Below are 24,997 nucleotides of genomic sequence, written 5' to 3'. Positions count from 1 at the left end.
AGTAGGGTTGAGTTTATTCACATTGTTGTGAAACAGATCTCTAGAACTATTGATCTGACAAAACTAAGCCTCTATACTTTTTAATAACAACTCTTCACCTTTTCCCCTAGTTTCTGGTAATCACCAGTCTGTTTCTGTTTTTTTATGAATTTGGCTTTAAGTACCTCATATAAGTGGAACCATATAGAATTTGTTTTATTTCATTTAGCATAATGTCTTCAAGGTTCATCTATCCATGTAGTAGCATGTGACAGGGTTTCCTTCCTTTTTAATGCTGAATAATATTCCATTGTGTGTATGTATCACTTGGGTTCTGTCTTTTGACTATTGTGAATGATACTGCAATTAACAAGGGTGTACAAATACTGCTTTGAGACCGTACTTTCAGTTCTTTTGGGTAGATACCTAGAAGTGGAATTATTGAATCACATGGTAATTTTATTTCTAATATTTTGAGCAACTGCCATACTGTTTTCTACAGCAGCTAGCCCATCAGCATTGTATGATCACTATTTCTCCACATGCTTGCCAACAGTTATTTTCTTCTTCTTCTTTTAAATAGTAGCTCTCTAAGTAGATGTGAGGTGTGTAGAGTCTTGACCAGAGTTGTATTTTAAGCAAATAAACAAATAATTTTCTAGCTTCTGAGGGCTGTATGGGCATAAGGGAGTGAGGCATGGAGGGCCATCTTGGAGGTTCTGGCATTGGCTTAGGGTTGTAGTAGTGAGGATTGGTTTAAATGTGGTGGGAGGATATCATTTTGAGAGAAATGATGGAAAAATAGAAACAATTTATTTGAAATTAAGTGAGAAATAATGTGAGAATGACTTTTCATTTTGAACCTAATAACAGTGTGGATATAAAGAGAAGGAAAGAATAATATATTAATCTGTTGAATTTTAGATGATGGGACTATGGCTATGGCAATAAATGCCTGCTAGTGCAGCTAGAAATGTGGGAGCATGTTATGGGTGAGAAAACGGGTCTGGAAACTTGTTTTTTTGTGAGAGGCAATGGAATAGAGGTTATAGTATTTCTCTTTGAAACATTAATTTTTTTTAGAAAAATAATCTGATAAATTTTTTCTTCTTAATTTTTTACAGCTCTTGCAAGCTTAGGATATGAAAAGAGCTGTGTGTTGTTCAATTGTGCAGCCTTAGCTAGCCAGATTGCAGCAGAACAGAACCTGGATAATGATGAAGGATTGAAAATCGCTGCTAAGCATTACCAGGTATGCAGAACAGTGGCTACTACATGATGATCAATGCTAAGTTGGATTAAATTGAAAATAATTTGCATTTAGGTTTACAGATGTTTCTCTACACACAGATATTTTCTTGAAAAGTAACTTTTTAATGAGTTGATTTATATTTTTGAGGCCCTTAGATAAACGAATTACCTGTAAAACAGCTGTTTTTCCTCACCATTGTGTCCCCAGCACCTAGCACAGTGCCTGGCACATAGTAAAGGCTCAGTAAATGTTGGGAGAAATTATGAAGTACATGAGATGAAATCTTCAGTAAATCCCTTTTAAGTGAATGACTTCATTTAAGACATTTGTGCATTATTTTCATAATATGCTTTTCTTACAGTGAGATACATGTAAAATTTCACCAAATTAACTCTGACATGTGTGGAGAGGCTGTATTTAAATATGGTCAGATATGTAATGTTATACTGTCATTTATTAATATGGCATATGATTTTTGTGACAGTTTATTACTTATTCAGCTTTCATTTTTTGTTTCAGTTTAAAGAACAGTGATTTTAGTTCAGTGGTAATATCTGTAGTCATGTTTTTATATTTTATGTTGCCTTATAATTTAAAGAGTTCTTTCATATACATTATTTGACTCTCAGATAAGCCTTGTGATACATGTTATATAATGTCATTCTCATTTACAGACAAGGAGACCAAAGGCAGAAGTGTTAATAAAGTGGTCCATTGGGGTTTCAGGTGCCCTGATTCCAAATTTAATGGAATTCTAAATGGACCTTCCACTGTCTCCAATGGCTCTGGAATCTGATTGTCTCAGAGGTGGAGTCTGATTTCTCCCATTGCTGAGGTTTAGGGGAGGGGAGAGGAATGCTGTTTTAGCAAAGCGAGAGGAAAACATATTCTAAGGCTAAGCAAACAACGTACTGTATGTTGTTGCTTGCTATACAATCAGAAGACAAACAAGCATGATGCATTTATGCCTTTTCTTTTTGAGACCACAAATAGCACATATTTCAAAGTATGATGAAGTAAACTTTTATTTAGTTTTCTATTAACTGTAATTGTTAATTGGCATGTGAGATCTTTGAGGGCATTCTGAATTGTTGAGGACACACTCTGTTTGGTGAGTCATCTCTGGTTCACAGCAGGTTGTCTACTGTGGTAGAAAGAGAACTTGGTGGTATTATAAGACATAGATGCTTGTCTAGGCTGTTTGCCACCCAGAAGCCACATTGCCCCTGTGTAAGTTCCTTGAACCTATGTAGGCCTCCAGTTTCACTTCCGTGATTGAGAGGCTGGATCCCTTGCTGTTCATTGTTTTGTGATACTTCACAACTACAGAGAATGTTCTGTTCACTTTATAATTTTATTTTTATCCTCATCTGAGGATATTTTTTTCATTGCTTTTAGAGAGAGAGTAAGGAAGAGGTAGAGGGAGGGAGTAAGAGAGGGAGAGAGAAGCGTGGATTGGTTGCCCCTGTATGCATCCCAGCTGGGGATTTGAACAAACCACCTAGGTATGTGCCCTGAGAGGGGAGTGAACCCTCGACTTTTTGTTTTAAGACGCTCCAGTCAACTGAGCCGCACCAGCCACTGGCATCACATGTTCATTTTGAACAGTTAACCTTGTGTTAACTCTGTGTAGCTTATCTGTACAACCCCACAACACCTTTTAACCCCAGACAGACTGCTTTCTTTTTCCCTAGCGTCGTTTGTTTCACAAAAGCCAAGTTATTTTAATGCTAATCTTAGAAAACTGTAATTGGGAAGACAAATCTGATGGGTAACGTTTCACTAAGGAGCTCTGAAAGTCAAATAGAAATCAGTTAGTGATGGATGGTAATGCTGTTCTTAGAGAACTAGGTATCTGTACTGTGGTATTTGAGGTTTCTCCTGGTATGGTGTATTTAATTATTTGAGAGACGAATTTGTCTGGAACCAAACCAAGATCATTTTAGAACTAAAAACATTTAATATTTTATCCCTGCCTCTGTTCTCATCTTAGTTTTGAGGAAGTATATCTAAAAATAAGCTTTCCCAGTTTGTCTTGTTAATATACTTTTTTTGCAGCTGACTTTGTTAAATTTCCTATTACTCTATAGTGTTTTACAAAAATACCCTTATTGTCTGTATGTCAGATGTTCTAGATCTGTTTTTGCACAGTATAAAAATTTAAATACAGTAACTGTTCAACTGAGTTAACAATTGGAGTGATTGTGTGTGTAATGGTAGAAAATTAAGTCTTGCTGAGTTCCTATAAATTTTAAAGAAATTCTTTTTTTCCCCTCTAGTTTGCTAGTGGTGCCTTTTTACATATTAAAGAGACGGTTTTATCTGCCTTAAATCGAGAGCCAACTGTGGACATATCCCCGGACACTGTTGGGACCCTCAGCCTTGTTATGCTGGCACAGGCCCAAGAAGTGTTTTTTTTAAAGGCCACAAGAGGTAATTTCAGTTTGTCCTCCACTTTGTTGCGTGTGAAAAGAAGTAATAGGTTTTTAAAATTAGAAGGTGATTAGAATATACATGTTTGGTGTAGAGCTTTTCTCTTTGAACTTGACACATGCATTATTAAAAAATTTCAGCTTTCCTTTTCTGAACTTAAGGTGGTACAAATGCACATTTAAGACTGTAAGCTGTAATGGATACTTAGCTGTTTCTTAAAACACTGAACTCTGGAATATTTACATAGGTTTGTAATATGTCAAAAATGCATTCAGTTACTGGGTACTTTCTGTGTTCCAGTCACTGCTCTAGGTTCTAGATAGACTTAGGAGACAAACAAGTGTTCCTATTTCTGGAAGCTTGTGTTTTAGCGTGGGAGAGGTGGTGAGTTAAAAATTAAGCAGCTAAGGTAATTTTAGAGAGAGATTATTTCTATAAAGAAAATAAAATGGGTTATGTGATAATGGCTGGTGGTCTGGTCTGGCTGTGGGATAAGGATACAGGGGGAGTCATGCCGATTTAGATTCGTTAGTCAGGATAAGTATTTGTGAGGAGCTCTTATTTCATCCAGACCTAACTGACGAGATTGAGCCATCTAGGCGGAGTCCTCTGGCTCTGTGAATGAGGAGTAAGATCAATTCTTATGAGGCATGTAAGTTAGTACGACAGATTGGAATATGGGCTGAGTATGTAAGTGCAGGAGAATTGGAAGTAAGGGGACAGTCATCATGTGGGAGCAGTATGAACTGCAGTAACTTTTTTCTTTCAGAGTAACACATATTGAGGTATAGAACGCCTATACAATAAAATTCACTGTTTATAGTATACACCTCATTATTTTAATATATCCAGAGTTTTTTAACCATTACTATCTTATTTTAAAACATAACCATCATTTCAAAAAGAAACCTCATATCTGTTGGCAGTTACTCTCTACTCCCTTTTTTCCTAGCTCCGGGCAACACTAAGCTATTTTCTGACTCTTTGTATTTGCCTGAGGAATAGTTAAGTTTCATGCAGATGAATTGATTTCATTGATAAGGATTTTCTTAAGAGAGATCTACAATCATGATATATCAGATTAATTATTTATTTAAATTGTAATGGTCAATTTACTATTTTATTTCAGACAAAATGAAAGATGCCATCATAGCTAAATTGGCTAATCAGGCTGCAGATTATTTTGGTGATGCTTTCAAGCAGTGTCAGTATAAAGATATTTTCCCCAAGGTCAGTTATTATTTTCATATATACTTGATTATTTTGCATGTGGAAATATTTGGATATTTTTGTGTACAAGAAGCAAGTTGAAAATTATGTTTTATAAAGATTTTTGAAATTTCAGGAGAGGCATTTGAAGAATTATATTTATAGAATTTTTTTAAAATTTAAGATGCATGAACATTTATATTTAGGGGATGCCTTTGCCTCTGCTCTTCACTAAACCTGTTTTTCCAAGCTAAATCTCTTTCTGGAAATTTTTGAGTATTTGTCTCTAGTGACTTTATCAAGTCAAGGCATTTTGTAGTTCTGAATCATTGGTGATTTGGTACAAGCATGAATACTTGAGCATGTTGATTATTCACACTTTTAATTATTGTCCTGTTTTCTTAAAGATGAGTCTTAAAGCGCCAGAACAGACTTAAAGAAAAAGGAAAAGGAAACTTAACAAATTCATCCAATACTTTGATTAGAATTAAATTTTGTCAACAGGGATAGAAAATTGGGCTGCTATTGGACAGCTAAGGAAACAACCATCTTTAACCCACATATCACAGGAAGTATTAATTATTTTAATGTAAACTTTCTGAAATGGCATTTGAAATGACTAGTCAGTGATGATTATTTATAAATGATAAAGCAGATGATTAGACTAATAAGTACATTTAGAGTGGTTAGAAAGGGAAACTTAGTGATTGAATGGAATGTAGTACAGTTCAGCTACTCTTTCAGAAATGTTCAAGGAATTGGTTTCACCTGTATGATAGCATATGGTGTTTGTCACATGATCTTTTAGGGGCATTTATTTAAGTAATTCAGGAATTTTTTTTAAATTATGAAATTGCAGATAATTTTGTAGTGGAGTAAAAAACATGTTATAATGCATCAACAGAACATGTTAGTTTAGTCAAAAAAAATGTACAATGTGAAGATTCCTGGAGATTTAAAATGCACCCAGAGATCAGATGAAATTTGCCCAGGGTGCTCTTGGGTGTATTAATAGTGTTATTTTTTAAAAAGAGACTTGGGATTTCCTCTTTGCTCTTTTGTCAGAAAGACCTCACGGTCAGCTGCACAGTGTGCTGTTACATACTCTTGGGCCATTAGTTCAGTCTTGTCCTGGAGAGAAGGATGTCACCTACAAAGACTTGGAAACTGCCTCTGCAGCATTCCTTGAAAATCTGTTTAAGCACCAAGTTGCTCCAGCCTTAACTTGAGAACTTGCATGAGTGCAGTTTGAGATTTGGGTGTCTTTTATTTTTGCCTTTTTGCTATAAGCTCATAAGATATTTTCATATTTTAGTTATAAAACTGAAATTTCTGCAAGTAGTGATCCAGGAAGCTAGGATATTATTCACTGGGAGACATGAAAGCACACAGGTAGTAATTTAGTTTTTGATTCTCTCTCTTTTTTTTTTGTCTGGACAGTGATTTCATGGTGTATTTATTGGATTTTATATGACATGTACTTCCTAAAAACAGAGGTTGCAGGCTAGGATTTGATATTTTGGAAGAGCCTTCACCCATATAATTGCTTTCCTGGTTCATGTTTTTGGATCTTTTAAAATTAATTTTGACTGGGATTTTTATCAAAACAGATTAGGGCAAAATAACACTGAATCATATTAGTTATTAGTTCGGTGCATTTGTTTGCTATGTGTCTTTGAGTATATGATATGAATGTTTTTATATGATACTACATTTTTATGTGGCTCAACATCATCTTTATTAAAAAGTCTCAGGATGTGAATGTCAGTGGGATTGACTTTGCTGTCTTTTGTCTTTTAAACATGATGAAACAGTCAGCTCTAGAGCAGTTTGATTAGTGTCTGTGAGTAATGGCTCCAGTTAACTCGAAGGGCTGGATAAGGGCTCATAAGAAAGCTGCTAAAGTCTTGTGCTTGGTGTTCCTCCCTGTCCTTTCTACTCCTCTTTCTAATGCATGCTTTCCTTCCTTCTTTGTAAACAAAGTGTTGACTTCATGGCCCAAATAAAGAGAATCGTAGACATTATAATTGACTTCACTTAAAAGTTTTTTAAAAAAACCTTTAATTGGAAGAAAAAATTTAAATTATTGAATTCCATCTATGCAAAATCATGTGGTCTTCTCTGTTTACACTTAATCACTAACCTCTCTCTAAACCATTAATGGGGTAATTCTAATTTCTGTCTTTTTTCCTTTTCCTTCCTGCATCCCATGTTGTCTGTGGTGGTTTGTGTCATTGGACTCTCCCCTGGTCAGTATTTTTATTTCCAGGAGGTGTTCCCAATCTTGGCTGCCAAGCACTGTATCATGCAGGCCTATGCTGAGTATCATCAGTCTGTCCTGGCAAAACAGCAAAAGAAATTTGGAGAAGAGATTGCAAGACTACAGGTGGGTATCCTAGAAGTAAATACTAAGCAACATACTTCTCCATTTTTTTTTGTTCTTATTGAGATTCCCAGGCTTACTTGTGAGAACCTTTCTTACTTCATTGCCTCATCAACAGAGACGAGTGGTTGCTTTTACCTTTAGGTTATACCTGCTGTGTGCTTTATAAGTCTCATTTTATTTAAATAGTTTGTGCAAAATTGACATTCAGTTTTCTTTTATTTACCCATATTCATTTTAACATAAAATATTCTAAATTAATTACCAGGCTCCCGAAAGGATTTCCAGTATTTAATTTGTGGCTTAACCTTGGTCTAAATTGGAGCATGTAAGTCTAGCTTGAGAAGGACAGTGGTAAAATGTAGATACATTTGTAAGCAGCAGAGTGAGAACCTTCTGTGCAGTGGTATCTGTACGGTAGGCATTGAGGTTGTCAGAAACTGCTGTGACTTCTGGTGCAACTCTGTAGCAGGGGTAAGGGCTGTTTCTGAGTTGTTTATATTTTTGAGTATTGGTGAGCAGAGGGTAGGAAGAAGACTGTTAAGAAAATTTTAAAATGGCCTGGATACTACAAGATAAACTATGAGAGTATCTTTTAGGAAGTTCACATTAATGAGTCTTTTCATGAGAAAAGAAACCCAAGTCTTGTAAAAGTAAAATGTGTGCTGGTATTATACCCCAGTCTGACATAATCAGAGGAAAGCATACTTTTTCATAATACCCAGATTATCAGACATATCTTTTTTGTCCAGGGATTCACTTTGACCACAGTAACTTATATTCTTAAGTGAAAATGCTTCTAAGAATGAGGTTTCTGTGGGAAAGATTTTTTTAGGCTAGCATATTTAAAGTATTAGAAGTTCAGATTCTTTATTTTCTGGTGATTCTGGGACTGTTAGATTCAAGCAGGCCCTTATTTAGTCTCTGTAAACCAGTCAGAGAGAGATCCTTTTGAAAGTTTAATGTAATTTTAAAAGTCCACTGTGGAAAAACGAAACTACTTCGGACTCCCGCAGTGAAAGGTGAGGACTTTGTTTTGGTTATAGACGCATAAGGGTTTGCGGTTTCAGTTTTACAGCTTTAATCGTACGTAGGTCAAAAGTTAATATAGAACATAAACATTTACTTATTTATATGTCAAGGGGCTGTTCCTCTATCCAGTAAGCATGAAATATATTTTTATTGACTTAGAAATTGTTAGAAATAGGCAAACAGACCGAAGAAGGTGACCAACAAATCATACTCTTTGTAGCCTCTCACTCAGTAGTGAAGAGTAGTACCCCATGAATCTCACAGAGATCACCCAGTGACCAAACTGCTAACCCAGCTTTCCAGTCCTTACTGTCAGCAGTGGGGAAAAATACTTATTGGTTATGAGCAAACGAGAAACAAAAACAAAGTCAGAGTCAGGAAAATCAAAACAGTAGGTAAAATTGTAGCAAAGGTAAAATTCCTGCTTGGAATTCACTTCTGGAGCCAAGAAAAACAAAAACTGTGCCCGGGCTTCTGTGACAATGCAGTTTACTTGGCTGTAGAAGGTGGGTCCACCTCATCTTGGTGGAATTGCTAAAGCTGTCAAAGTACAATTTTCAAAAAGACCTAAGAATACGTAGATGTAAAAATCTGACTCCTATAGAATGAATACATGTCAGGCTTATTTAACTCATTAATGATGAGCCTTGTGAAATAGGAAAACTGATTTTGTGAAAGTATTGTTTCCTTATTTATGATAGTAGCTTGTGGATATTAAAGACATTGTTCTTTTTTTAAAAAAGATTTTATTTTTTTAGAGAGAGGGGAAGGGAGGGAGGAGGGGAGGGAGAGAAACAGTGATGTGAGAGAGGAACATCAGTGGGTTGCCTCTTGTACGTGCTCTAGTGGGGGATGGAACCCACAACCCAGGCGTGTGCCTTGACCGGAAGGGAAACTGGAGACCTTTTGCTTTGTGTGGCGGTGCTGAACCAACTGAGCCACACCAGTCAGGAATAAAGAAATTGTTCTTATTAGGACATACATACTGAGGTATTTAGGGATGCAGGGTCTTGATGTGTGAATTTAATACTTTTAAACAGTTCTGTGAGGGGTGGGGGAAGCCAAAAAAGTGTATGTGTATATTTGAGGAAGAGAGAGATAAAACAAATATGGCAAAATGGTTACAATTGTTGAATCTAGTTAGAGGGTCTGTTTTGTTAATTTTTCTGTGGGCCTGAGAATTTTCAAAATAAAAATTGGGAAACAGGTATATATAAAGGTATACATTCCCTCTACCATTTCTTACTGTCTGGTTCCTTCCATCCTTTTTACCCACTGCATCATAGGTAATTTCAATTAGTTTCTTTTTTAATCCTTTCAAAGTTGTTTTTCTTTGAAATACAAGCAAGTACATACAATGCATACATACAGACAGTGCACATTCTTAACTCTCCCAATTCTTATATAAGAGGGAAGTATGAAAGCAAGTTTTGTTTCTTGCTTCTCTCATAATTTATTCTGAAGGTCTCTTCATTTTAATATAGCAATAGGGAGATCTTTCTCATTTTTCTCCCTCCCTCCCTGCCTCCCTCCCTCCTTCCCTCCCTTCCTTCCTTCCTTCCTTCCTTCCTTTTCCTCATCTGAGGATATATCTTCATTGATTTTAGAGAGGTGGGGGGAGAGAGGGAAACATTGATGTGAGAGAGCATCATCGATTGGATGTCTCCCGTATACACCCTGACCTGGGGATTGAACCTGAAACCTAGGTATGTGTCCCTGACTGGGGATGATGCTCCAACCAACTGAGCCACTGGCCAGGGCATTTATTTATTTATTTATTCATTCATTCATTCATTCATTCATTCAAGAGCTGCATTGTACTTCATTGTATAAACCAGTTGCTGAACACTTACATGTTTCCAAGATTCACTGCTGCAAACAGTATGCAGTGAGTAATTATGTACACTTGGCGTTTTGTATCTTAGCAGGTGTGTCTCAGCTTGGGCTTTCATAACAAAATACCACAGACTGGGTGGTTCAAACGACAGAAATTTGTTTTTTCACAATTCTGGAGCGTCGAAGGCTGAGACCAGGGTGCCAGCACAGTTGGGTTCTGACGAGAGCTGTCCTTTGTCTGTGTCTTCATGTGGTTGGGGGACAGAGAGCAAGCTGTCTGGTGTCTGTTCTTACCAGGGCCCTGCCCTCATGACCTCACCTGAGCATAATCTCTCTCAGAGGCCCTGTCTCCACATCCCATCACTTTGGGGGTTAGTGTGCCAGCATTGGAATTTTGGGGAGGACACCGTTCAGTCCATCACGGCAGGTATATCTTTAATTCCTAGAAATAGGATTGCTGATATCAAAGTATAAATATATCTGTAATTTATTATATATTATACTTTGCTATATTATACTATATCAGAGATCCACTTGGAGCTTATCCTGGTACATGATGGGAAGTATGGATCTAATTTTTGTTTTTCCACGTGGCTACCTGGTTGTCTTCAAACCATTCATTATGGTTTTCTTTACCCCACTGATTTGGGATTCTGATGTTACCACATTCTAAATTTTTCATGAGTATCGGGGTCCGTTTCTAAACCCTTTGTTCTCCCTTCTTTGGCTTCTTTACCTTTTCATGTTTCAGTTCCGCACCATTTAGGCCAGGCACTGTTAGAATGTTTTAACTTAAAGCCTGATAGGTATTGTCATCATTTTCTGAATTTTCCTGATTGTTCTTGCTTGTTTATGCTTCTAGATGAATTTTATTTTATTAAACCATTTATTATGGAAAATTTTAAATGTATTTATGTAAGTATGAATTACCAAATATCCATTACCTAGCCTGAATTATCATTATTGTGCTACTTGTTTTTCATCGATTCCCTCTTCCCCTCTTATGTTTTTAGAGTATATTATAGCAATTGCGTATCATTTTATCCTTAAGTATGTATGTGTCTCTAATAGACAAGGATTAAAAAAATTGAAACCATACTGTCATCACATCCAGCAAAATTAATACTAGTTAGTACAAATTAATAATTAGTACCAGTAACTTATATTCAGACCTAGTTTAGTTTTTCCTTATTATTCCTAAAGTGTCTTGTTACAGTTTGTTCAACTCAGGATTCATATAAGATCCTCACATTTCATGTGGTTGGTGTGTCTCATAAATTTTTAATTCCTAATAGCCTCCCCTTCCCCAACTGCCTTGCTGAATTTTCCTCACTTTTTCTTGTTTTGTGTTTCTTACAATGATTTATTTCTCTGATGTCTTGTTATCCCTTTTTTGTTCCTTGTATAAATATTTCTGTCTTTCTTTTCTTAAATGATTTCATATTTCACTTTCCTAAGTTCTGTCAGTTTTTGTTCCATATTCCCTTGCTATCTGGTTATCACCCATTGTTATCTGGGCCAGCTGGTACTCTTCATATTTTGTAGTTTTTTTGGTACTGTGACTGTGCCTTTAGGCTTTTTTAGTCTCCCCCCCCTCCCCCCATGCTATTTTCATCTGCTTTGTGGCTACATTTCTTTGGTGAATTTTCATTATCTATTGGAAAGTTACATTGCCCATTTTCATCCTTTTCCGTATGGTTTCTCTGTGTTCAGTTGGATGAGATGCCTTTACAGGTACTTGTGTTTGAATCAGATTGATTTTAGTAGAGAAAGAGCAAGAGGTGTTTGGGTGTGGTCTTGCAGCTTTCCAAGAGGTTTCTCCCTTCACTTCTCACAGCCTAGCCTGGTTTAGAAGTGGAAGGATTCCACTTCTGTACCTCTGTTTCTCTGACTTCCTCACAGCATTTGCTTGGATCTTTGATGCACTTGGAGTTGTACCTTGAGAAGGTGATGCCTCTGCTTTTAGAGTTTGTATTCAGAGTGCTCCCCCCTCTTCTTCCCACTTTTCAGTCCTCCTCTTTTTTGCTTCCCCAGCAGTCCTGCCCTTGTAATTAATTTGCCTCTTGCTCTCAGCAACTCCCTCTTGGGATGAGGCTCCTCAGCACTCCATTTTTTTTTTTTTTGTGACCCCTTGGTGGCTCAACATATGGGCCATTTGGCTTTGTCTTTGTCATCAGCTGGCAGTTGGTACCTCATTCCAATTCATAGCTTTCAGGTTACTTAGAGCACTTCCCACTCCAGGTGGGGCCCTTAGCAGTCCCCTTTTTCTCCTGATGTATTTAGTGTATTTTATGGTTCTAGTACTAATTTTGCTATTTGAGGGAGTCTTTGATCACATTTACAAATCAAATTTGACTTACAGATTTTAAAAGTGATTTAAATTTGTACATTTTTCCATTTTCTAGTTTACACTGAAGATGTAGCTTTTGTTGTTTGTCCTTACTCCTCTCCATAGTTTCATACTGACCTTGCATGTATGGGTATTTTGTCCTCGTGTTGCTGGTAACAGTGGATTTATTTATTTTGTTATCTCTTCAAATTGTTGGTTGTTTATCTGTATTGCACTGTTGGTTTCATATCTAAGCTACCTTTCTCATTTCTTAGAATAGTGCAGTTGATTCTTGTAGGTTTTCCAGGTATACAGATACATCACTTGTAAATGACACATTTTTCTTTCTCTTATCTGACTTTAATAACTGATTCCATTCTTTTGTCTAGTTGTTTTCACATGTTCTTTGGTTGTTCTGATACTGGTGATCTTTGTTTTATTTTGGTCCTAGGGATGTTTCTTTTTTTTTTTTCCTAGGGATGTTTCTTATATTTTTCTGTTAAGCATGATATCAGCTTTGCGGGTTAAGATTTTATCATGTCAAAGAACTAGATTTCTATTTCTGTTTTATGAGTAAGGTTTTAAAAAATCAAGAATGAATATTGAATTTTATATTTTTAAAATTGATTTTTGGGGGGTAGAGAGAGAGAAACCTCGATTAATTGTCTCACTTATTTATACATTCATTGGCTGACTCTTGTAGGTGCCCTGACTGGGGATCAAACCCCCAACCTTGGCACATCTGGACGATGCTCTAAGCAACTGAGCTATCTGGTTAGGGTTCAAAAATTTTTTTAAATACCTGTGGAGATAATTTGATTGTTGAAAAACTCAAATCTATTAGTTGAAGAATTAAATAAGTAGATTCATTAATACTGTATTAAACCATTCTTGTATTTCTGTAATTTTGGCGTTTTAAATTTGCTTTGTCTCCTCATGTGATCACTTTGTATAGGTGTTCTCTAAATGCCTGAGAATATTATGTATTCTTTACTGGTGGACTTCAGGGTTTTCCATGTTGGATGAGTTAGATTCAATTATGTTGTTCAAGTCTTCTGTAATCTTAAAAATTTCTGCTTGGTCCAGACATCACTGAGACAGGAGTGTTAAAATCTTCCACTGTGATGATGGGTAGATTTATTAATTTCTTAGTTTAGAGACTGTTGAGTATTAAATGCAAAATTTAAGAAGTTTCATATCCTTCTGGCAAATTGGCACATGTTAAACATTATGTACTGAATTTATTTTGAATACTGCTTTTGGCTTTATTGTCTATTTTATGTGGTGTTATTATAGCTGATTCCACCTAAGTCATATAATTTGGGCTCTAAGTTTATGTGAGGCATATGCTCATCTTATGAATTATAATGGCAAACCCCTTTTAAAAAAATTTCTGTTGATGTGAGACAACTCGTTTCTTTGTTGATTTTTGTGTTGCTGGGTAGTTTTTTTCTGATTCACTCTTTTCTCTGTGAGTGCTGTCCTTGGACATTCCTGCCTTCATATGAGGTAGTAAAGGGGCTGTTTCTCAGTTCTCTGTCATACATTGTTTTTAGACCCCATCTCAGGTCTCTGTGAGGGGGGGTTTAATTATTTTATTGACTCCTTTTTAGGTTACAAAAATCCTAGACTTGCAGCCTTCCTCAGTGTCAGTGTGTACTTATTGGCCCATGCGTTTATTTTCTTGGTAATTCACATGTGTTTAAAGGGATGTCTGCTATGTATTACTCTTCATTTTGGGGGTAGTTTGTGATGGGAAAATTTCTAGGTTATTCTGTTGACCACATTGCTGGAAATGCAAATCCTCAAATTAGAGAGTTTTTTTAATTTACAAAAACCAATGCTTGGTTGAGAAAAAGAAGTAATTTCTTTTCTCAACCAAGAAAAAGTAAAATGTGTAATTTTCCTTGAGAAAAAGTAAAATGTATAATTTCCACATTTTCTTTTTAGCATGCAGCAGAACTGATTAAAACAGTGGCAGCTCGCTATGATGAATATGTCAATGTGAAGGATTTTTCTGACAAAATCAGCCGTGCCCTTACTGCAGCAAAGAAGGATAATGACTTCATATACCATGATCGAGTTCCAGACCTCAAAGACCTAGACCCTATTGGCAAAGCCACACTTGTGAAATCTACCCCAATCAATGTACCCATTAGCCAGAAATTCACTGGTATGTCAAGTATTCAGATGCAGTTTATCTTACTCATCTTTTCTCTGGTTTAATCTGTTTTTTTTTGTAGCCCCAAATCACATAATGTAATTGTATGCTTTGAATATAATTTGCATTCATATTGTTCAAAATGATTATGAGAATAAAAATTGTTATGTCTACAGTGAAAGTTCAAGATGGGAAGTAAATGGCAATAAAGCATGTATAGAGTATATAACAATAAGAAAACTTGGAACTGCTTTTGAGTAATGATTAAGACTAAGCAGTTGTCATTTTGTTAACATTTGTTATGTTATTTAAGATTCTGCTGTTAAAAATTAACGTTCATAAATCTGACTTGAAACCTATCAAGTTCTGGAATCATGATTGTATTAGATAAATACATGTTATAATATCCTTGGATATTGTAGGTACATCCAGTGTATGGTAGCCTGTAGCTGAAACCCCAAATATAGTTAATAATCTAAGTTACTGGGAAAGGGTGATTATTTTACTTATGTCTATTTAACAAACACAAAGTATCTGCCGTGTGCCACGGACTCTTCTAAGCACTGTACAAATACTAGTTCACCTATTTTTCACAACAGTCCCATAGCAGAACTTGGTGCTGCTGTCCCACAGGACGGACGAGGATGCTGATGCACAGTGGTTAAGTAGTTTACTTGTCCAGGGCCGCAGAGTTAGGAAGTAGAAACCATGGCACTGTAGAACACAACAAATGAAGGGTGTTTTCTTGTGTTTAACTCTCCTTCACCAAAGATTCCTTAAACTTAGTGACAGACACATCTAAAAGGTAAGACATTTCCGTCAGAGAAGACACTGCATTGTCATTGTCCGTGAATACACTGATCTGAAAATTCCCTTCATCATGGTACTTCCCATAGTGACTTAGTTTTACCTTTGAGTATTTGTAGACTGTTATAAGAATATTGGGAAGGAAATACGAACAATCACTTTGTAATTTGAGTTTCTGTCCCCACATGTTGGCGTTGCCGTTCCGAACCGCAGATCTGTTTGAGAAGATGGTTCCCGTGTCAGTGCAGCAGTCCCTGGCGGCCTGCAACCAGAGGAAAGCTGAGTTGGTGAACAGACTGATTGCCCAAATGAGAGAGGCTACCACTCTGGCAAATGGGTAGGTAGAGCTCCTCATGAATTTATCTCTCAAGATTAACGTTCTATGTGTGATTATTCTTTAATGAAACAGTCCGTGAACATTTTCCTTTCTGAGCTTGGAGATGAGTGTCAAAGCTATGTGAAATGGCAAATATCGGCACACACACACATACATGCATATCTTGGGCACACTGTATTTATTAAGGCTTACCAAATGTCGGAAGAAATTTAATTACTGAAACAAAGTGAAACTATCTGATCACTAATTTATATGTTAGGGGATATTTATTTGAGGGAAATGAGAAGTAAAAATAAACTTTTTAAGTTAAGATACATGATGCATTCAGTATTCTGAATCTGTTTTGTGTTTGGTGGATTCATTGGTTTTAAAAATATCTTAAGTATAATTTTCATACAATGAAATACACCCATTCTAAATGTATAGTTCAGTTCCACTGATAAATGTGAGTGGCCCTTGTCACCACCACCACCAGCACAACTGAGACTACATTTCCATCAACCTAAAATACTCCCTCATGCCTGTTTCCCTTCAGTTTCTCCTCCCCCTGCCCCGCAGCCACTGCTGATCTGCTCCCTGTCACTATAGGTTAGTTTTTCTCTTTATACAATTTAATATAAATGTAATCATTATAATTGTGCACTGTGTATATTATAGTACATTGTACAGTATGCTATTATTACATTATGCAATACTTCTGGTATGTATAAGTATCAACAGTATATACTCAAAATGTACTGGGCATCTTTCATTTAGCATAATGTTTTTGAGATTCATATGTATATTGTAGGTGTTAGTTTGATTCTTTATATTTCTGAGCACTATTTTATGGTTAATTACCAGTGTGTTTATTCTTTCACCTGTTGGTGAATGTTTCAGAATGTTGATGCTGTGAACACTCATGCACAAGCTTTTGTGTTGACATGTTTTATTTCTCTTGGGTAAATAACGAGGATTAGACTTGCTGAGTGCTGTGCTTAGTGTATGTTTAACATCACATGAAATGGACAGATTGTTTTCCACAGTGGTGGTTCCAGTTTGTATTTCCACCTGCACTGTTTGAGAATTGTAGTTGCTCTGCATGCTCAGCAGCACTTAGTGTTGTCAATCTTTTTTTTTTTTTTTAAATGGAGTCTTTTTAATTTTGGCCATTTTTGTGTGTGTACCAGTGTCTTATTGTGGTTTAATTTGTATTCCCCTGATTATAATAAAGATGGTGAGCGACTCTTCATGTGCTTATTAGCCATTCATATATCTCCTGTGAAGTGTCTGTTGAAATTTTTTTTTAATTTTTTAAAATCTTTTAAAGCTGATTTTCTTATGAATCTTTGAAGAACTCGACATGTTTTAGAGGCAAGCCTTTTGCCAGATAATATGTTATTGAGAATATTTTCTCATAGTCTGGTTTACTTTTTCATCTTTCTAATTTTGATGAATGCATGAGTTTTTACCTCATTTTTTCTAGCAAGAAAGCTACATAAGTGTAACATTGCCTTTATTATATAAATGAAATAACAGAATAATTGTTACTGTGCCACAAACCGAGAACAGATGAAGATTCTATAATTAATACTTAGATCAACCATGCTTTCTTGACATTTTGCCTTGATGATACAAAATTATAACTGTTTTGATTGTCAGTGACAGTATAACAATCAGAAGTATAATAAAAAGATTGCAGTTTTAAGATAGACTTTTTGACTTTTGATTACTTAGACTGAAAGAAGTTAAGTTTGAACTGTCAGGTCTTTATTATATTTTAATGCATATTTCCAACTTTTTGGCTTTTAATTCTGAACTGTGACCTTCAATAACTTGATTTTTAATCAAGTTATGATTAAGTTATGATCTTGTTATAATTTTATCAATCACTGAATTTCTTTTTTTCCCTTTCTTTTTGCTTTATTTTTCTGTTGATTGGGCTTACCCACTTTTGGGATGGTAACTTCATTGCTGTTGGGTTGGATATAGATTCATGTTTTAGATGTGGTTTAGACCTATGTATAACATAGTATTTTATTTTTTCAGGGTGCTAGCTTCCCTTAATCTCCCAGCAGCGATTGAAGATATATCTGGAGATACCGTACCTCAGTCTATACTGACTAAGTCTGCGTCTGTGATAGGACAGGGAGGCATCCAGACTGTAGATCAGTTGATCAAAGAGCTACCTGAACTACTCCAGAGAAATAGAGAAATCCTTGATGAGGTATGTTTTAAGAGATTTGCCTTTCAAATGAAGACAGTTTGACTCCTTGGTGTCTAGCAGGGTTTACTCCTTAGTCCTGGAGGCTTCCTCCTATTGGACCTCACAGGGCAGTGCTCATCTTGGTGAGTTACTGTGGCCCAGAGCCTGACCTTCAGCCTCAAGAAGAATTTTGATCGAGTGAGAATGGATTCATACATGTCCGTAAGGGTATGTAAATGCACGCTAATTAAACTCATGTGACTGCTGCGTAGTACTACTGTACTGGGATAAACTGCTGTCACACAAACTGTTGTTCAAAGTCTTCATAACTCATTATTTCCTCATGTTAAAGATTGGGTTTTTGGTGAACATGGACTCAAAGGAAGTGAGGTCAATCAAATGTTTTATGAACCCACTAAATCCATCTTCCAGTAGAGAGGGTATTTTATCAGTAGGAATGGAACACCCAACTTTTTGTGGCTAAAGCCAACTGTTCGTCAGTGTTGTTCTCCTGATTGACACACATCTGTCTTCAACTGTAAATGTAGTCAAGCAAGAGCTAGTTTAGGAGTCACGTCTCTCTTAGGGGACTCTTATGTCAATGCTTTCATCCCTGATGTTCTGACTTTCCAGTTAACTTTCAGAAGATACTGTGTTTACATCATTTCCAAGTACTTTGGGGCAGGGGTAGAGCACTTAAAAACTTGTGATTGTGTGAACCTTGGGGATAAGAATATTTACCCCCCCAGGGTTATTTGAAGGGTGAATGAAACTAAAGCACTGAAATGCCTAGCCTACCGGACACACAGTATATGCTTAATAAATTATAGCTATTATTACTGTTACTGTTATATTACTATGGTGATGATAACATTGTAGCTGTTAAAACTGATATGGTACAATATTGAACAGGCAGGCATCTGGACTGTTGTTCAGTTCATGGTAGTTATTCACCTTTGGGTGCAAATCAGCTATTGAAAACAGGAAACTTAAATGAAAACTTACTTACTGCATTATTGGCCTGGGGAAACTGATGGGGGATTCTACATCCGTTATACAGTCAACATTAACAGCCCTTCCTATATAGGTATCAGTCAATAGTCAGAAAAACGAAAGCAAACAGAATTGGTGTCACGTAGTTCAGTACCAAGGCCTTCTCGTTCTGAACTTGTTCGAAATGCAGAATCTCAAGCTCTACCCTGACCTACTGAATCAGGATCTGCAATTAATGAGATCCAAGGGTGATTTGGGTGCACATTAATGTTTGACAAACACTGCTGTTAAGGTCATACTAGACTTCATTAGTGAGTTTACCTTGTAGTCCTTTAAAATGTGTTCATTTGTGGGTGCAGTAAGCTTGTTATCTGGTGTCGCAAGTGCAAGAACATTGGACTAGTAGGCAGACACTGGGGAGAAGAAAGTGGAGAGCGCTGTTTGAGGCCGCACCTAAGTGCGAGCAGCAAGAAGTAATGGATAGGGAGGGAGGAGATAAACACTGGAAAAGGGGGCGTCGCAAGTCAAGTGAGAATCAGTCTGGAGCGTTCAGTAAGTACAAGTTATAATGATAAATCATTATTTAAGATTTAATAGTTCACACATAATTTAGTTGTTAGAGTTTCTAAATGTGAAGTTATATTTGGACTTGATTCCCAATTCTTTCTTTTAACTGATCTGGGCAAATTACTTAACATCTTTATGTCTCAGTGTATTCATCCAAAAACTGGAGACAATAGTGTTTGAGCAGATAGTGAAGTGGGACATACATGTGCCTGTTAGTTGTTAGTTATTTAAATATTAAATATTACTGTATTTCTTTGGTTTTTAAGATCTCATTGATTGGAAGATGTGCATATTTGATTTTGAAATAAGTTTTATGGAAAAAGAACATTGCCTAGTGAAGCACTGTATATCGATTGTGAGGAGCATCTTTATTGGAAATATTGTGAGAAAGCTCATGTTATAATTAAGGAAAAACTGGCATTATTAATACACATTAATGTGTGTTATTAATGATACACATGATATGTCTATTGTCTGCCTCTCTTAATATGAGGTACTTTTATTTATCGTATTTGATGTTCTTACAACAGCCTTGCGAGTTAGGGTCACTGTTGTTGCCAGCTGCATTTGGAGAGTCTCATGTTCAGTAAGTTGTGAAGTAAATAGGCTGTGAAGCTGGTACTCTTTTTGAGTATCCATTTGTCTGGCAGGTCTTAGAAATTTAGATTCTGTATTTTAGAAAATCTTGATTGTTCAGCAGTGTGGAAGTGTCCACTAATTTATTTATTTATAAAAATTTTATTTATTTATTTTTAGAGAGGGAAGGAAGGGAGAAAGAGAGAGAGAGAGAAACATCAATGTGCGGTTGCTGGGGGTCATGGCCTGCGACCCAGGCATGTACCCTGACTGGGAATCGAACCTGTGACACTTTGGTTCACAGCCCAAGCTCAGTCCACTGAGCTATGCCAGCCGGGGCTTAATTTATTTTTTAAATTATAAGTTTATCCTGCTGGAGACCTGTTGGGCCCTTTCGATCTTAGATTCCTGTTCATGGATTCTTTTTCTTCAATTATTCCCTTTTCTCTGTTTTTTTCTATTATGTCGTAATGAATTTCTGTTAGATTGGTGGTGGTGGTTTTGGATCAGTTCATACCTCTCAATATTTCTTTTACTTTCTGTGCTCTTGTTTTTCTGGGTGAATGTCTCAGGCTAGCCTTCCAGCTCATTAATTGGTTCTTGAGCTCTGCCTTTTGTGTTCTTCAGTCATTCTGTTGAGTTTTTAAAATGATTTTTTAAATATTTTTCATTTCTAAAATATCTAATTGGTTGTTTAAAAAATCATGTATGTTTATCTCGCAATTACATGCATGGGGTTCTTTAAATGGTAAAATTCACATAAAATTTTACATTTTTTAAAGAAAAGAGCATTTATTTATTTATTTATTTAATTTAGAAGGGGAAGGGAGGGGGAGAATCGTCAGTGTATGAGAGAAACATTGGTTGGTTGCCCCTCGCATGCCCCCAACTGGGGACTTGGCCCACACCCCAGGCATGTGCTCTGAACCGGAATCAAACTGGTCTTTCCGCTTTGTGGGACGATGCTCAGCCAACTGAGCCACGCCAGTCTGGGCACCATTTTAACCGTTTTAATGTGTCCAATTCAGGGGCTTTCAGTACTTTCACAGTGTTGCATGAGCATCAACACTTTCTAAATTCAGAACTTTTTTGTCACCCCAGAAAGAAACCCTGTACCATTAGCAGTCATCTTTTATTCTCCCTTCCCCCTGCGCTCAAAAACCACCAGTCTGATTTCTGTTTTTATGGGTTTGCTTATTCTGGGCATTTTGTATAAATGGAATCATAAACAATATGTGACCTTTTTAGTTTGCTGCCTTTCACGTAGCATGTTTTCAAGCTTCATCCATAGTGTGTATCAGTACTTCATTTCTTTTTATGCCTAAAATAATGTTCCATTCTAGGATGTACCACATTTTGTTTACCCATTCATTAGTGATAGATATTTGGGATGTTTTCCCTTTTTGATTATTCTGAATAATGCTGCTGTTTCTTTATACATTTTGTTTGCGCACCTGTTTTTAATTCTTTTGGGCATGTACAGAGGAGTGGAGCTAATGGGTTACACAGTATGTTTAACTTTTTGAGGAACTGCTGAACTGTTTTCTAGAGCAGCTGCAGTATTTTAATTCTTACCAGCGGTGTTTGAAGGTTCCCGGTTCTTCACATCCTCATTAACTCTTTATAATTGTTTTCTCTTTAAAAAAAAAACATCCATTCATGTGGGTATGAAGTGGAATCTAATTGTGTTTTTGATTTGGTCTTATACATAGAAAATCCTGAAGTTAGTATAATTTGATAGGGATTACATTGACTCTCTAGATTGATTTGGGGAGTACTGCTGATCTTAATATTAAATCTTCCAGTCCATGAACACAGGGTGATGGTTTCATTTATTTAGTCCTTTAATTTCTTTCAACAGTGTTTTGTAGTTTTTAATGTACAAGTCTTGCACTGCCTTGGTTAAATTTATTCTTAAGTATTTTATCCTTTTTGATGCTATCATAAATGGAATTGTTGATTTAATTTTTTGATTATTCATTCCTAGAGTGTGGAAATACAACTGATTTTGTATTATTTAACTTTACTGAATTTGTTTATTATTTCTCATAGTTATTTTGTGGATTCATTAGGATTTCCTGTATATAAGGTCACATCATCTGCAAGTATAGTTTCAGCACTTCCTTTCCAGGAAATTTTATACTTGGAATAATTTTAGATTTACAGAAAAGTTGTAAAATAGTGCAGAGAGTTTCTTCACTCAGCTTCCCTAAAAGTTAAAGCTTTATGTAGCCACAGTACATTTGTGGAAATGAAGAAATAAGCATTGGTACAATATTATTACTCAGATCTTATCATTTACTCCATTAATGTCCTTTTTCTGCTTAATGATCCAGTCCAGAATACTACATTGCATTTACTGTTCAATGTTTTTTTTTTTTTTGTGAATTCACATACTCTGAAATTTTATTTGTAGGAATTCTCTGAGAGCTGGGTTTAAAGTGAATTCTTCTAGAGAGGATATTTGTTTGCCTCTGCTATGGAAAGGCATTGTATACCTGACACCATTTTAAACTTGAGGGTTTTTTTTTGTGTGTGTGGTTAATTTTTAAGTTCAAAGTGCATCTTGGGACTTTGTGTCATATAGGTAGTGTAATTTTCAGTCCTAAGTTCACTGCTTTTAATTCAGAATCTTAGGTGGTACTTTTCCTCTCTATTTAGAACCAAGGTTTCATACAGGTAATTTTCCTTCTGTTGGGAAGTTTTCTTGTTCAAAATTCATCCAGCGAGTGTCACTCATTTGGAAATGTCCCAGTTTGAGAGAGAATAGTGCCTTTGATCTGTCCTCCTGCTCTTAGTAGCCCACTGATAATTTCTGTGTCTACTCATGTTCTTCTTTCTTCTATCCTCACCTGAGGACATGCTTACTGATTTTAGAGAGAGGGGAATGGAGTGGGGGAGAGAGGGAGAGGACCATTGATTGGTTGCCTCTCGTGTGCGCCCCAACCAGGGACTGAACAAACCCACAGCCTAGGCATGCGCCCTGACCTGAGCTGAACCTGCAACCTTTTGGTTTACGGGACGACATTCCAACCACTCGAGCCACACCAGCCAGGGCTCTCTCTACTCATGTTCTGTTAAGTTCACACTGTAAGCCACTAGTTGGCAAACTAAAGATAGTGGACCAGCCCTGGCTTGTGGCCTGTTTTGTATGATTCACTAATGATCACCATTTTAAGAGGGTTGTTAAAAAAAAAAAGACTATATGACAGAGACTGTGGCCCCTCAGGCCTAAAACATTCACTGCAGTGTTTGCCAGAAAAGTGTGTGGCCCTGTGCTCTAGCCGTCAGAGATTTGCAGATACCATGGGCTCTAGTTTGTTTCCACTGGTTTCTGCCTCCTTGTGTTTCTGGATCCCACTGCCTGTCTCCTCAGCTGTGTGTTACAAAGGCATTTTTTACGTTACTTTATAGTGCATTGTGGGGATAGAAGTCTAAATCTTTTATTTTCATGTAGTTAATCCGTTTCTCTATTTTGTTTATGGCTTCTAAGGTGCAAAGTTTTCTGTTTATTTTTATTTTTGCTTAAAGTTGTCTTGGTATATGGCTGTACATAATCTCTTAGTTATTCTTCCTTTTTTAATTTTGCTGGGTAAGGTAATGGCTCACCTATTCCTTAATTTAACAGGACTTTTTGTTAAATACATTGTAACATGAATTTTGCAACAAAAATTGTACCTAATTTATATTCTAACTAGTAAAGAGTAGTCCCATCTCACTAATTCTCACATACTTTGAGTATGATAATTTAAAAAATTTAAAAAAATTTACCCTAGAAATATCTCATTCTTCTCTTCCTTTTTGAAAGTCACTAAGATTGTTGGATGAAGAAGAAGCAACTGACAATGATTTAAGAGCAAAATTCAAAGAACGCTGGCAAAGGACAGCATCCAATGAACTCTACAAGCCTTTAAGAGCAGGTAAAAATGTGCATGAATAACTTCCACATGATCAAGTTGCAATTTGGATCCATATTTTTGCTTGATTAAATTAGGCTCGATTGTAAACCTGTTTTTACTACAGCTGTTGCCAGTGTGAAAACCCAGGTGTTGTTCCTTGGCTCATTGTAAGATAAAAAAAATATAACAGGTGATTCATGTTTATCATAAGAAGTTTGGGTTCTTAAGAAGGATATAAAGTGAAAATTAAAATGATCCTATAACTCTTCGTTTCCTGTGCATATTTTACATAAATGAGATCATATTATATATATGACTTCATAATTTCATTTTACTTGAATCCTGGGTGGTAAGAGATGATTTTAAGAGAACAGTTAATTTGAAGCCAAATTATTATTTTGAAAACTTTGGTGTTTTTAAGTCAAATTGAACCAGTGATCCTTTGAGAGAGGATGCTTTTTAAATAAGTTATAACTAGGGGATGAATGATTTCTTTCTATATTTATGAGCTGTGGGGGAAGATTAATGTCAGTTACCTTTTATTTGGTGAACAGTGAGCACAGATGTAAGGTATAACTGTGCGTTTGCTTTATGGTTGGTTTTTCAAAAACAGAAATGCAAAGACGGACTGGAGCTGTTTCTGTTATCTAGCAAATTGGGGCCTGTAGAAGGGAGATAAAAGTCATATACCTCTTAAGAGTGGAGCTCCAAAATGCTGAAATTGAAGTACAACAAATTGGGGTGTGTAGGAGCACCTCAGAACTAAAAGTACGATCAATCTATGAACATTACTGTTAAAATCAGTGCTGTCCTCTGATACCATTCTGTTTTCCCACAGAGGGAGCCAACTTCAGAGCAGTTTTGGATAAAGCTGTGCAGGCAGATGCACAGGTGAAAGAGCGTTACCAGTCTCACCGAGACACCATTGCCCTTTTGTGTAAGCCGGAGCCTGAGCTGAACGCTGCCATCCCTTCTGCCAACCCGGCGAAGACCATGCAGGGCAGCGAGGTGAGAGATGC

The 24,997-nt window shown here is 36.4% G+C and overlaps 1 protein-coding gene across 2 annotated transcripts in view; it reads left to right on the top strand.

The window, feature by feature from the left end:
• Positions 1-24,997, top strand: part of LOC114501438 (programmed cell death 6 interacting protein) — a 58,049-nt gene that overhangs the window by 12,484 nt on the left and 20,568 nt on the right. The window contains exons 4-12 of one of the 2 annotated variants that reach the window (XM_028517947.2): positions 1,104-1,231; positions 3,511-3,664; positions 4,794-4,894; positions 7,128-7,259; positions 14,404-14,626; positions 15,635-15,758; positions 17,787-17,964; positions 23,888-23,999; positions 24,817-24,986. In XM_028517947.2, the coding sequence (XP_028373748.1) occupies positions 1,104-1,231; positions 3,511-3,664; positions 4,794-4,894; positions 7,128-7,259; positions 14,404-14,626; positions 15,635-15,758; positions 17,787-17,964; positions 23,888-23,999; positions 24,817-24,986 (1,322 nt within the window). The remainder of the gene's footprint in view (positions 1-1,103; positions 1,232-3,510; positions 3,665-4,793; positions 4,895-7,127; positions 7,260-14,403; positions 14,627-15,634; positions 15,759-17,786; positions 17,965-23,887; positions 24,000-24,816; positions 24,987-24,997) is intronic. The other variant, XM_028517948.2, reaches the window with a different exon arrangement.

This window comes from Phyllostomus discolor, chromosome 7 (genome assembly GCF_004126475.2).
Source record: "Phyllostomus discolor isolate MPI-MPIP mPhyDis1 chromosome 7, mPhyDis1.pri.v3, whole genome shotgun sequence".
NCBI classification, from domain to species: domain Eukaryota; kingdom Metazoa; phylum Chordata; class Mammalia; order Chiroptera; family Phyllostomidae; genus Phyllostomus; species Phyllostomus discolor.
Note: the sequence above shows the minus strand (reverse complement) of the source record. Positions and strands in the feature narration are given on the sequence as shown.